A 13,787-nucleotide genomic window follows, 5' to 3' on the forward strand; every position below is an offset into this window, starting at 1 on the left:
ACTGTATCCTGCGTCCTCCACCCACCCACCACCTGCCTGTCTCCAGTTGCCATCTATCATACGCCAATACAACCACCTCTAACATCTACCATCCAAGACCCTCCCAGCCACACGACCACCTGTACCCCATTCTGCACCCACCCTGTCCCCATCACATCGATTTAGTTGTCCTCTCCCATCCCACCCACTCAGCTTCAGTCCACCCTCCAGCTCTGCCCATCCATAGCCCACCACTGGCTGCTCGCCCACCATTCAGCATCCACTCTACACCACGCACCAGCCGTCTGTCCACCACCTAGCGGCTCTTGTCCACTGCACCCCATCTCTCCTCCTCCATCATTCCTCCATTAACCATTCACCTTCATGATCCTCCATGAAGATCACCCACAACCTTCCCATCCTTTCCCATCAATCATCCTTTCCCGGCGTCCACAGTCCATTCAGGCCAGGAGGCAGGAGGGGGAGCTGCCCCAGGTGGACATTCAGCCTCATCAGTGGGCAGACCAGGCTCAGCCCCACCAGCACCGGGAGGAGTGGGGGTGAGCCCAGAGGTGGTCACCGGGCAGGGCAGTCCTGCCACCCCTCTTCCTAGGCACCCGAGCTCCTCAAGCCCTGAAGGGCAGGCGTGGGAGGCTGAGAAGTCACTTCCGGAGGGGCGAGAGTCGCCGGGCGGGTCTGAAGGTGAACGTGTGGCGTCGGTGGCCCCCACCCCCGCTCACGTGGGCCGGTGGGGGCAAAGTCCCCTCGGGCCGCGCGAGACGCGATGGGCGCGCTGGGCCGGCTCCTGCTGGGGCTGCAGCTGTGCGGTAGGCTGGGCGCGCAGGGGGGCCGCGGGACCCTCCACGCCGCGAGGGTCGAGATCCTGGGGGAGCTTGGGAGGCCGAACCCGCCCGGCCCCTGGCCAGCGAGGACGCGGCGGGGCGGGCGGTGCTGGAGGCAGACCCGCCTCGGTGCCGCTCGCGCCCTGCCCGCCGGCCCGGAGCCACCGTGCGCGTCCGCAGCGCGGCGCCTGCCTCAGTTTCCCCACCCACCCCCGCGCCCTGGCCGGCGAGTGTCCCTAGTGCTCGCCTCGACGCCCGCCCGGGAGCTTTAGGAGCCGCGGCCCAGCCCCGTCCCTCCCAGGCCCCCCCTCGCCCTCCGCCCTCTGCCCTGCGGCCCAGCCTCCTCCTTCGCCCGCGGGGATCCGCCTCCAGCCAGAGCTCTTCCCGGGAGTGGTGCGACTCCTCCGGGAAGGGCCTCCAGGAAGCGCGCCTGACCCCTAGGCGGAGGCTGAGCCCTGCCGGCCCCACCCCCTGCTGCCACTGAGTGACCCGAGCAGTCCCCTGCTCCAGCGCCAGGCAAACGGGACAGGGCGGGAGGCGAGCGGGGCGGCGTCCCGAGGCTGAGCAGCTTGAGCCGCCTCTGCAGATCCAGGAGTGGGTCGCAGCGCCGCGACGGCGTTCCCACGAGGTCCGGCCTGCTGCGCGGGGGCACCAAGGCCTGGGGCAGGGCCGCCTGGGCACCCATGTGCGTGACCCACGCCGGCCTGCGGCTCGTCTCCGGGGGGATCGCCTTCCCTGAGAGCAGCCGCACTCAGCCACCCTCTCCCCAGCGCTGACCCGGGCCGCCTACAAATTCTGGGTCCCCAACACCGGCTTCGATACTGCCACCAACTGGAACCAGAACCGGACACCGTGCGCCGGGGGCGCTGTCCAGTTCCCTGCAGACAAGGTGCCTCCAAGCCCCTACTGGATCATGGATGGGGCCTTGGACCCTCACACCTGCATAATCCCGCAGGGGGTGGGTCTCCACCTACCCCTACTGACACCCTTTCTTCCTGCAGATGGTGTCAGTCCTGGTGCAAGAAAGTCACACCCTCTCGGATATGGTAAGGTGCAGGGCTGACCCGAGATTGGAAGGGGACTGGCCGGTAGCAGAGGCCCACGAGCCCCTGCAGGTCGCTGTGTCTGGAGACCAGCCCCAGCCTTTTGGCTGATGCCGAGAGGCACTCGGCCTCAGCCAGGCTGTGCCTTGGGAGAGCATCTCAGTACCCACTGCCCTTCTGCCTCTGACCTCGGCTCCTCAGAGTCTGTCTTCCGTCAAGTTTGCTCTGGGGAAGCTGCTCCACCTGCCTTTCCCTATTCCAGGGGAACACCCTCCCTAAAATCCTGGGGCTTCCCCTCAAATGGTACATAATACTAGTGTTCTAAGGGATCGGGAACATAGGGCTTTCCTGACCTCCCACGACTGGGGATCTCCACATCTGCACTTGTCTGGAGCTTCCCACGAGGCACAGGCTCTACAGGGCGAGACCCCAGGGCCCTTCCAGAATCATCTGCACGCAGCCCCGCCCGTCCTGTGCGGTGTCAGACAGATTCACAGGCGACAGCGACCGAGACTATTTACTGTCCACCCTTTAACAGAAAGGGCACCCCGTGTCTGGTTCAAAGCGTCATTTCCCGGCCTCCCTTTTGCAGTCGCCATCGGACCTGCCCTCATCAGTCACCCGCGAGCGAGGGCAGCAGCTGGAGCTGGGGGCGGAACGAGCTCGGCTCGTGAGAGCTTTCTCCCCGGGAGGCCACGGGCAGGGGCGGTGCCCGGCCCAGCCCCTGCCCAGATGCAGATCGGGACCGCCCCGAGGGTGGCCCCGTGGTCGACTTTTAAAGTGCGTTTCTGTTTCCGCGGCGCCGGGACGATCCGGGCCTGGCGCTCGCCGAGCTGCACCCTTAGCCTCGGTTCCTGACTTAGGTCTGCGCCTGGCGCCGGGCAGCGCTGGGTGCTGGGCGGAACCGGCACATCGCGGCCCCGCGGCCCCGCGCCTCAACTGCCGGGGAGGGTGCGGGGCGTGAGACCCAGGCCCTCGGGTAACCTTGGCGGCCCCGCGGCGGCTCCCGGGCTGGAGGGGCGCCCGGAGGAGGTGAAGCGCCGCGCGACCTCGTTACTTCGGGCACCTATTTGGGGAGCGTGGCGATTTTAAGGGTCCTTCGCTCATTCACCCACTCATGGCTCAGGCGTGTCTGGGGTCCCTCCGTCGGGCCCTGGCGCCCAGCCCAGGCGCCTCTCCCGGGCCAGCCCCGCCCCACCCTCAACGTCCCAGGACCCGCGGAACTGCCCAGGGCAGGGTAAAGGGCAGCGGTCGCCACAGAAACCAAATGGACCCAGCGCCTCGGCGGGCGACCCGCTCCCAGCGTCAGCTGTCTGCCTCGCTGGTGCTTCTCTTCCTTACCTGGGCCACCCTCTCTAGCCTCTGTCCAGCGGTTGGTTGTTGTGGGGATGTGAGATGCTGCCAGTATCTTCTCACGGTGAACTTGGCCTGCAGTGTCCCAGGCCAAACGAAAACCCTCGTTCTAATCTACCAAATGCAAAGTCTGTTGCCTCATAACTATATTTGGTTATGAGAATCCCTTACCTGCACTCAGTCACAATGGCAAGCACTCCAGTATGTCTGTCAAGTGGCAGTTTGCCACCTGGGGTGCATCGGTGAGTGTGGCACTAGCTAGGGACCCAGTTTTAGTTTCCTCCTTAGAGTGAGCCCAATTTCCCCATCCTCCCCAAACAGCCAGCCTTGCCCTTTAACCTCGGGCATAGCCCGATGTGCTTCACTGCCTCTCCAGGGTGTGGGTCTTAGCACTCTCAGTCCCAACCCAGGGCTGTCCTGGTTCTGTGTGTGCCCTGTGGCAGATCTTTGTGTCTTCTGGGGCAACTTGCTCCTTCCCTCTTCTGACTGTTGCAGAGAAACTGTAGAACAGGTTCCCCAGGCAACACCCACTGCCCTCCCCCAAACCCCAAACCCTGAAATATTGATTGGAATAGCTGTACCATGGATCATCTATTCCAGAGTCTGGGCTGTCTCTCTGAATATTCAGTTCATTCATATCTTTTTACAGGATCTTAGAAGTCTTGCATAGTGTGTATGTGTGTGTGTGTGTGGGGGGGTGCTGGGGATTGAACCCTGCTTGCACTCTCCCACTGAGCTGCATCCCCAGCTGCTTCTTGCCTAGTATTGATAGGCTTGGAGATTTTTTTTTTAAATTTTAGCTGTCAATGGACCTTTATTTTATTTATGTATCTATCTATCTATTTATATGTGGTGCTGAGAATCGAACCCAGTGCATCACACATGCTAGGCAAGCGCTCCACCACTGAGCCACAACCCCAGGCCTAGGCTGGGTTTTGATCATGAATAGTGCCCTATACTTAAAAACTATATTCTCCAGTTGGTTGTTTTGTTCTTTGTTTTTATTTTGGGTACTGGGGATTGAACCCAGGGAAGCTTTACCACTGAGTTACACCCCAGTCTTTTTAAAAAGTTTAAAACAGGATCTCATTAAGTTGTTCGGTGCCTTGCTAAGTTGCTGAGACTGGTCTTGAACTTGTGACTTCCTGCCTCGTCTCTGGAGTGGCTGCTATCCTAGGCATAGCCCCTGGGCCAGCGCCATCATTTTCTACTTGGATTGAGATGTGCTTCTCCTTCTTTTAGCCCATTACTGAGTTATTTTGTTTTTTAATATTTTTTAGTTGTTGGTGGATCTTTGTTTATTTGTTTATATGTGGTGCTGAGAATTGAACCCAGTGCCTCACACTTGCTAGGCAAGCGCTCCACCACTACAACCCCAGCTCCATTACTGAGGTTTTCTGAGGTTCGGCTCTCAAGATGTTCTTCTGGCACACACCTGCAGCAGGGCTCCAAACTGCAACTTCCTCAAGACCCTGGACTTGTCTGTCATGACATATCAATTCTGCTGTGGGTGATGAGATGAAAATTGTCCCCATTGCTCTCCATTCCTGCATGGTTGGGACATGAACCCTATTTGGTTACCTGTGTGTGTGTGTGTGTGTGAGTGAGTGTGTGTGTGTGTGTGTGTGTTTTACTGGAGACTGAACCCAGGGGCACTCTATCAGTGAACTACATCCACAGCCCTCTTTGTTTTCGAGACAGATCTTGTTAAGTTACTGAAGCTGGCCTGGAACTTGAGATCCTCCTGCCTTAGGCTCCTGAGCTACTGGGATCACAGGCGTGCACCACCATGCCCCGTGGTGACCGTCTATTTTTTAAATTAAATTAAATTAAAAACATTTAAAACTTAATTTCTTAGAGCAGTTTTAGGTTTGCATTAAAATTGAGAGGAAGGTACCATAAGTTTCCATATGCCTCCTGGCCCCACCCATGCAGAGCCTCCTGCATCACCAATATCCTGCCCCAGAGTGGCATGTTTGTCACCTTGGGCCACCCATATTGGCACACCATCCAGATCCCACAGTGCACATAAGGGCTTACTCTTGCTCTTGCACAGGATTCTTAAAAAACATTATTGCCTCCAGTGAGGTAATGTTTTTCTTAGAATTTTAACCACTGCATTTGTAAGTTACATGGGTCTATCATTTTTTTCTTTTTCTGTCCTTCATTCTGGCTTTGTAATCAAGACCACACTGGCCTCATAGAGAAACTTGACAATTTTCACTCCTTTTTCTGTTCTCCAGGAAAACTTCTGGTGAAAACAAATGAATCGTTTCTTTCAAGGTTTACTAAACCACCCTGTAAAATTATTTGGGCTGGGATTTTGGGGTATCAGATTTTGACTAATACTGATATGATGTCTTTAATGCTTACTAGTCTATACACATTCTGGATTGCTCTCTGTGTGTGATCTTTTGTTTGCTGTTTTTGAGACAGGCTTTCACTATGTTGCCCAGGCTGGCCTCCAACTCCTGATCCTCCTCTCTCAGCCACCTGAATCGCTGGAACTGTAGGCATGCACCACCATGCCTGGCTTCTGTGTGTGTGTGTGGTGCTGGGGGTCAACCCTGGACCTCATGCATGCTAGGCAAGTGCTCTATCGCTAAACTATGTCTCCAGCCCTTTGCATAAATTTTTGACATTTAAAACGTTCAGCAAAGGATGTAGCTCCTCAGTTTTGCAGTTGGGTAGCCTATTGATTTCTTAAACTGCTCGGGGTCTGTATCTTCCCTTAGACAAGGAAGCTCCTTAGCACAGACCCCTCACCCTTTGTCTCCCCCCTCCCTTCTCCATCATATTTAGTCCCAGTTTTTAAACTGTTTAAGAAGACAAGAGACTGGGTGGTGTGGCTCAGTGGGAGAGCACTTGCTTAGCAAGAGCAAGGCCCTGGTTCAATCCCAAGCAACACACACACACACACACACACACAGAGAATTGGCTTACTAGTGTTATTTCATCACTCTTGCTGCCTGTAGCTCTTGAAGGATCTGGATTTCTTTTCCTTCTTGATTCTTCTGAGCATGATGACAGGATGGATCTTTGGGAAGCATTCATTCTGAAGCCTTTTAGGTTGAAGGCATTTTAATTGTACCTTCACACTTGACCCAGTTTAGCTTGATAAAAAACAAACAAACAAACAAAAAACCTCCAGATGGAAAGTTATTTTTCTTTAAAATATAAAATTATTGCTCTGTTGTATTTTGCTGGGAAATAGGAATCTGATTTGTTTTCCCCCTTCCTGGGTAATGTGTTCTCTTTGAGGCTTCCAGAATGTTCTCTTTGATATAATCATACTGTCATGTGTCACACGTGTGGATTTTCCAGTTTTCCTTTGGGCACTCAATTTGAGATTTTGCATCTTTCTTCATATTCAGAAAGATCATCTTTGTTATTTCTTCAAATATTTGCTCTTCTAGCTGGGTGAGGTGGTGTATGCCATAATCCCAGCAACTCTGGAGGCTGCGGCAGGAGAATCACAAGTTCAAAGCCAACTTAGCAAGACTGTCTCAAAAAAAAAAAAAAATTAAAAGGACTGGGAATGTGGCCTGATGGTTAAGCCCCTCTGCGTTTAATTCCAGGTACAAAAAAAAAAAAAAAAAAAAAAATTTCTTTTTCTTTCTGTCCCACCCCTGCCTATGAGTCTCAGTGCTTGGGTCTGCCTCTGTGCCCCCTGGTCCTCTCTCTTTCTGCTGTCTTCTGGGGAGCCTGGGTGTGACCACCAGCATCACCGGGCATCCACAGTTGGCTTAGTCCTCTTGTGGATCTCACCTGCTTGTGCTCGTCCTTCTAACCATTGTGATTTTCACATTTTATTCATATTTCTTTTTGATTCTTTTTATTTCTTTTATATTTTATTATTTTTTGTGTGGTTCTGGGGTTGAACCCAGGCTGTGTTCATGCTAGACAAACTCTGCAGTGAGCTGTGGCCTCACCCTGCACTTGGACCCCCCACCCCGGAGAAATTACAAGCAAAGGGTTTCTGGGTCCCAGGAACTAAATTTTAAAACAGTGACCACCGCTTTTTGACAACCACTCTGTTTCACCTGTCTTTTCTGATTCCTGCACCGAGGTGCAATCAGTGGTGCGCAGGGTCATTCCCTGCGGTCTGGTCTCTGCTGGACAGCCACGGTGCTGTTGGCCTGTGATCTTATTGGTTCTGTGCTCCAGGAAGGGCTGAGGAGCAAGCCCTGCCCCTCAGTTTGGGACAAGGGGCTGGGCCCTGTGATGCTGACCCCTCATGAGCAGCTCCTCAGAGAAAAAAGGGTGGAAAGGGTGAGGGTCCTACGGCTTGGAGGGGAGGGGAAATGAAGAGTGGGTTGCTCTGTTCTCTCCCTCCTATTGCCATGTTTCCTAGCACCTGAGGCCTGGGTATGGCCTGGCTTTTGTGGTGAAGGGGCTGCAATGATGGAGCCATGATCTGGGAATATAGCAGGACCCCTTCAAAGCCCCCTATGCTCCCTGCCCTCTCTGGAACTCCTCTCCTCCAAACTAAAGCCCCCTCCCCAGAGGCTTGTCACTGTTCTAAAATATAGTTCCTGGGACCCAGAAACCCTTTGCTTGTAACTTCTCAGGGGTGGGGGGAGGTGATGGGGAAAGTCTGCACGGGTGCCCAGGTCTCAGCTCGCTCGGTCCTGCTCCTCAGCCTGCGGCTCTGCCACCTCGGCCTACGTGGCCTTGTAGCCCCACTGCAGCCCAGAGTTCGGGACACTGGGCTGTTCTCACCGCAAAGCCTTGGTACAGGCTGTTCCCCAGCTGCATTCCGCGCAGAATGTCCTTCTCCTTTCCCTGGCGAGATCCTGCTGACCCTGCTAGTCTAAGCCAGAGCGCGGTGCCCCTGGCCCTGACCTCACCCTGCTCCATGGTCCTGGTCTGCTTTCTCCTCCCCGCGGACCCTAGGGACGCAGGTGGGCGCGGAGCGGGCCCTGGGCCTCGCGCCGCCTCAGCCCATGCCTCCCACAGCTGCTGCCGCTGGACGGGGAACTCGTGCTGGCCTCGGGAGCGGGATTCCGCGCGGCAGCCCCGGGCTCGGACCCGGACTGTGGCTCAGGTGAGGCGCCCGCGGGCGGGGCGTCTCCGGGGACTGTGGGAAAGGCGCGTTCCGGTCTCCGCGCGGTGGCCGACTCCGGGACGCGCGCCCCCAGAACCCCCGGCGCTCTTCCGCAACCCCGACCGCTTCTCCTGGGTCGACCCACGCCTGTGGCGCTCGGAGGAGGCGCGCGGCTTCTTCTCCGTGGACGCCGAGCGCGTGCCCTGCAGTCACGACGACGTCGTCTTCCCGCCCGACGGCTCCTTCCGCGTGGGGCTCGGCCCCGGCGCCGGCCCCGTGCGCGTCCGCAGCCTCTCGGCTCTGGGCCAGGTGAGCCGGCCGGAGGAGGGGTCGGGGCGCCCTCGCGCCCCTCCTGGTCTGCGCACGTGGCTCTGAGCACCCAGAGGATCTCGTCGGGTGGCTGGCTCCGTGGGTCACCCTGCCTTCCGCAGACGTTCACGCGCGACGAGGACCTGGCCGCTTTCTTGGCGTCGCGATCGGGCCGCCTGCACTTCCACGGGCCAGGCGCGCTGAGCCTGGGCTCCGAGGCCTGCGCCGACCCGTCGGGCTGCGTGTGCGGCACCGCCGAGGTGAGCGCGGCTGCAGGCCCTGCCGGGCACCGTGCGAGGGTCGGTACTGGGCCTGGGCGGCTGGCCCGCTTCGGGGCACTGGACCCTTTCTAGCTGCGGTCTGCCCTCGTCATCCCGGCGCTGACCACTGCGCCTCCCCCCGCAGGCTCTGCCCTGGGTCTGCGCGGCGCTCCTGCAGCCCCTGGGCGGCCGCTGCCCCCAGGCCTCCTGCCACGACGCCCTCCGGCCTGAGGGGCAGTGCTGCGACCTCTGCGGTGAGCGTCCCCCGGGGCCCTGCTTGCTGCGGCGTCTTGACGGACGCTGCCTCGCTCCCGCCTTAGTTTCCCCATCGGGCCCGGGTCCACGGCGTGACCCTTGCCCTCCTGCTGCAGGAGCCATCTTGTCGTTGACCCACAGCTCCGCCTTTGATCTGCAGCGGTACCGGGCGCGGCTGCTGGACGCCTTCCTGTCACTGGTATGGCCGCGCGGGCGGCGAGAAGGGGCCTCCGGAGGCCCTGCCGGGACGGACCTCTCTGTCCACCTGTCCCCTTATGCGGCGCCCCTAAAGTCCCCGAGGGCTCGAGGGGCGGGGTCCCAGGCTAACCCTGCCCCTCCCCAGCCCCAGTACCAAGGGCTGCAAGTGGCCGTGTCCAGGGTGCCGCGCTGGTCCCGGCTGCGGGAGGCCGACACGGAGATCCAGGTGGTGCTGGCGGACACTGGACCCGAGACCGGCGGCGCGGGGCGGCTGGCCCGGGCCCTCGTGGCGGACGTGGCGGAGCACGGTAAGCGCCCCGCCCCTTCCTCTGGCTCCGCGTGGCCGCCGGCCGCTGAGCCCACCTCCCTTGCAGGCGAGGCCCTCGGGGTCCTATCGGCCGCCCTGCGGGAGTCGGGCGCGCCAGTCGGGGGCGACTCCGCGGCTGAGCAGAACGCGCCCGGGTCCCGCGCGGGGCTCGCAGGCGGCGTGGTGGCCGCGGTGCTGCTGGTGCTGCTGGCGCTGCTGGGGATCGTGCTGCTGCGCCGCACCGGGAGGCTCAGGTGTGCGGCAGGCTCAGGTTCGCAGCTGGCGGGAAGCGGGAGCAGCGCCATCCGAGGGGCTCATCGGTGTCCCGCTCCCCAGGTGGAGGAGGCAGGAGGAGGCAGAGCCCGCCCCTGCGGGGACGCCCTCGGGCTTCAGCAACCCGGTATTCTTCGTGGCGACCTCGGAGGAGCCGGTGAGAGGGCGGGAAGGTCTAGGGGGTGCTCTCCAGGGCCTGGCACTGGGACCAACGTGTCCTGACCTGTGTCCCTTTGCAGCCCCCAGTGCGGCCTTGCAGTCCGGCCCTGAAGATGGACAGCAGCACAAGCCACAGCTACTTTGACAACCCGCTCTTCGCTGCCGAGGCTGAGGCCTGACCACTGCTGGCGCCCACCTCCTACCCTGTTGCCCCCTCCTGTGGGGGTGCTGGGTCTCTGACCTGTGGCCTCCTCATCCCTGAGACCTTAGTCTTTTCCTGTCTTCCTTGAAGACCAAGGATAGGCTGGTCTTGCCCAATAAAGGGTTTTTTTTTGCTCTTGACGTCAGAGTGAACACCTCCTGCCCTGCCCACCCCTCTGCCCCTACCTGGTGAGGAGCTGGGCTGGTTTTGCCCCTGCTGGTCCACACAGCTGGGTAGTGGGAGGGGTCCTCCCTTGCCAGGTGGCAGTGGGGCAGGGGGGCTGGCTAGTAAGCCAAGGGGCCCAGGGTGGCCAGTGGCTTCAGTCTGCACCAATCCAAGCTCAGAATTTAGAGGTACTGGTGCCTGGTGCTAAAGAAGCAGTGTGGTGCTCGCCAGCAGCTGAGGAGGCTGAGGCAGGAGGATCCCGAGTTCAAAGCCAGCCTCAGCAAAAGTGAGGTGCTAAACCTGTCTCTAAATAAAATACAAAATAAGGCTGGGGATGTAGCTCTGTGGTCAAGTGCCCCTGAATTCAATCACGGGTACCCCCAGCCCCCCCCCAAAAAAAAAGCAGTGTGGAGAGAACCCATGTCACCTATAGAGGTGGAAGAGGAGACCGGAGGGATAGACCCAGGATATACTGGGGTGGAGGGGCTGCCGGTAGCTCCCATCCTTACCACAAGCAGCTCAGGCCCAGGGCCCTGGCCAGTTGGCCTAGGAGAGGGCCTTCAGGTGGACATGGACACTCTGGGGATGCTGTCCTGGAGAGTCAGGAGGCGCTGGTCGCCCCCTCTGCTGGGCCTGTGGAGCATGTGGAGCGCTGGGAGGCAGCACGGTCTCAGCCCTGGGCGTTCGACACGGGTCAGCCTGAATGAGAGATTCTCCATCCACAGAAGCGTTCTCCAGGCAGGCAGAGCATTCGCAGAGGGATACGCGTGCTCTGGCAAACTGTTCAGGAGGTTGAGGAAAGCAAAAGCCTCTTTTTTTTTTTCATTTTTAGTTGTAGATGGACGTAATACCTTCATTTTGTTTATTTATTTTTATTTGGTGCTGAGGATCAAACCCAGTACCTACAGGTGCTAGGCAAGTGCTCTGCCACCGAGCTACATTCCAGCCCTAAGAAGGGTTTTTTGTTCATGGCCCTGAGCATTGAACCCAGGGGTGCTCTGCCATTGAGCTAGACTCCCAACCCTTTTTTATTCTGAGACAGGGTCTTCTTGCTAAATTGCTGAGGGTCTCACCAAATTGCCCAGGCTGGCCTTGAACTTGGGACCCTCCTCCACATCCTACAGCATGGGCCACCATGCCTGGCTGAGGAAAGACGTTTTTAAGTGAGGAGGATCATATAAGATATTCTGAGCCGGCCACCTGGGAGGACTGGCCCCAGCCTGCCATACAGTGGCCTGCAGTCCTCTTTGCAGAGGCACCTGCTGTGCAGTGGGGCCCTGGCAGTCTCAGAGAACAGGCATGTGCACCAAATCCCCTCCCTCCCCATCTCCTGGCTTTATTTTTATTTTGGTTAAAGCCTGACAGAAGTGACCTCACTTTGATTCTCACAACTTTCATATTACCTTTTAATCAATGTCTTCTTCTGAAAGCATCACCCATCAATCATCTTATAGTTCAGTTCTGTTTGAGATGGGGTCTCTGTTGCCAAGGCTGGCTTTGAATTTCTGGGCTCAGAAATCCTCCTGCCTCAGCCTCCCTAGTAGCTGGGACTATAGGTGTGTGCCACTGTAGTGAGCTCTACTGCTCCTGGCAGCTTATGGTTGAGGCTCTTTTATTCTATTTGGTACGGAGATTAAATTCAGGGCACATCCCTAGCCCTTTTTTGTATTTTAAGACAGGGTCTCACTGAGTTGTTTAGCACCTCACTTTTGCTGAGACTGGCTTTGAATAAGTTCAAGTTCCTCAGCCTCCGGAGCTGCTGGGATTACAGGTCCTACTGTACCCAGCTCTCTCTCTCTCTCTTTTTTTTTTTTTAGTTGGGGATTCAGCCCAGGGGTGTTTACCACTGAACTTTTTTTGCTTTTTTTTTTTTTGGTACCAATGATTGAACCCAGGACACTTACACTTTAGCACTGAGCCACATCCCCCACTGGTTTTGAGACATGGTCTCGCTAAGTTGCTGAGGCTAGCCTTGAACTTGCAATCCTCCTCCCTCAGCCTCCAGACTCACTGGAATTGCAGGTGCACAGCACATACCCAGCCTATTCAGGTTTTTTTATACACTCTTGGTTTGATTTCGGTAGGTCATGTGTCCAGAAATTTGTCCATTTGTAGACTTTAAGTTGGTAACATAATTTTTCAAAATAGTCTCAAAAGATCCTTTGAATTTGTTATTAGTTATAATGTCTCTTTCTCATTTCTAATTTTATTTATTTGGGTCCGCTCTCTCTTTATGGTTAGATTATAGAGCTGAAGGTTTGTCAATTTTGCTTATATTTTTAAAGAACCAGCTCTTTGGGCAGAAAGATCTTTTCTTATGGCTCTAAGTACAAGATTTTGACCACGCTATATGATAAATACTTTTCTCATTGTTTCCTTTTAGATTATTAATCATTTAATTAACTCTTTCATCACCCTAAGCCAGTGTTTGCAGGCAAACCAAAATTCTTATTTCTAAAAGGGGTGACTCTCTGGTGTCTAGATTGCTGCGGAGCTATGGTAAATTACAACACCATTAATTTTGAAAGGTTTTCCCATCTTGACTGAAATGCCAAAAAAAACTTTAAAGCTGGGGTTTACCCTTTTTTATAAAAAGAATATTTATTTTTTAGTTGTAGTTGGACACAATACCTTTATTTTATTTATTTATTTTTATGTGGTGCTGAGGATCGAACCCAGGGCCTCGCATGTGCAAGGTGAGCACTCTAACTGCTGAGCCACAGCCCCTTCTTTTTTTTAAATCTATTTTTTAGTTTTAGTTGGACACAGCACTTTTATTTTGGTTATGAGAGAGAGAGAGAGAGAGAATTTTCAATATTTATTTTAGTTTTCGGCGGACACAACATCTTTGTCTGTATGTGGTGCTGAGGCTCGAACCCAGGGCCTTGCACATGCTTGGCAAGCACTTTACCACTGAGCCACAGCCCCAGCCCGTCTTTTTCTTAATAAAATGGAAAAGTCAGATTCAAAATAGGCACAGGAAGAGAGCCTTTACATTAGCAGTATAATTACACGTTTAAGAATTGTCTTCCAGTGATGTGCAGCCAGAAGATGCCCAGGAATGGACCACTCTGTGGTGGCTGGAGTCCCTGGAGGGTGAGGTTGTGTTCTGAAACCTTGGGGTCCCACTTTGTTTCCATCTCCCAACTTGTCTCCCAAAGCATGGAAAACCCAAGCCCTGCCGGGAGCTGCGGGTGTGGGCAGAAATCCTTGTTTTGCTGAGCACACCTGGCACAGGAGTCTCTACCTGCAGACAGCCAGTCTTGTCTGTGACCACACTGTCCAGGCTGCATGGAAATTGTCTTGTGTCTGACAGGCACCCAGTGGGCACCTCACCTGCCTATGACCAGGCAATCACCATGCTGCACCTAGAGATTACTCTCTCATGGCTGGTG

At 56.1% G+C, this 13,787-nt stretch overlaps 1 protein-coding gene across 2 annotated transcripts; it reads left to right on the top strand.

The window, feature by feature from the left end:
* The first annotated feature begins 675 nt into the window (after positions 1 to 675).
* Positions 676 to 10,367, top strand: Amn (amnion associated transmembrane protein). 2 transcript variants are annotated; one of them, XM_046453235.1, is made up of 12 exons: positions 676 to 806; positions 1,592 to 1,710; positions 1,823 to 1,867; positions 8,177 to 8,264; positions 8,359 to 8,573; positions 8,696 to 8,833; positions 8,979 to 9,087; positions 9,205 to 9,287; positions 9,432 to 9,594; positions 9,661 to 9,847; positions 9,930 to 10,023; positions 10,106 to 10,367. In XM_046453235.1, exons 1-12 carry the CDS (start codon positions 764 to 766, stop codon positions 10,202 to 10,204), a joined length of 1,383 nt encoding a protein of 460 aa, XP_046309191.1. In that variant the 5' UTR covers positions 676 to 763; the 3' UTR covers positions 10,205 to 10,367. The 2 variants fall into 2 exon arrangements, with proteins under 2 accessions (XP_046309191.1, XP_046309192.1); XM_046453236.1 differs by lacking the exon at positions 9,661 to 9,847.
* Positions 10,368 to 13,787: the final 3,420 nt, after the last annotated feature.

The sequence above is a fragment of the Marmota monax genome, unplaced genomic scaffold (assembly GCF_021218885.2).
Source record: "Marmota monax isolate L192 unplaced genomic scaffold, Marmota_monax_Labrador192_F-V1.1 WCK01_AAM20220418_F8-fsc00190, whole genome shotgun sequence".
In the NCBI taxonomy this organism is placed as follows: domain Eukaryota; kingdom Metazoa; phylum Chordata; class Mammalia; order Rodentia; family Sciuridae; genus Marmota; species Marmota monax.

Excerpts from the sequence above, each read along its gene's own strand:
- Amn (XM_046453235.1), top strand. The coding sequence starts at position 764 with ATGGGCGCGCTGGGCCGGCTCCTGCTGGGGCTGCAGCTGTGCG. Across the intron at positions 9,848-9,929 it reads CGCCGCACCGGGAGGCTCAG|GTGGAGGAGGCAGGAGGAGG; the intron begins GTGTGCGGCAGG and ends CCCGCTCCCCAG. Across the intron at positions 10,024-10,105 it reads TGGCGACCTCGGAGGAGCCG|CCCCCAGTGCGGCCTTGCAG; the intron begins GTGAGAGGGCGG and ends GTCCCTTTGCAG.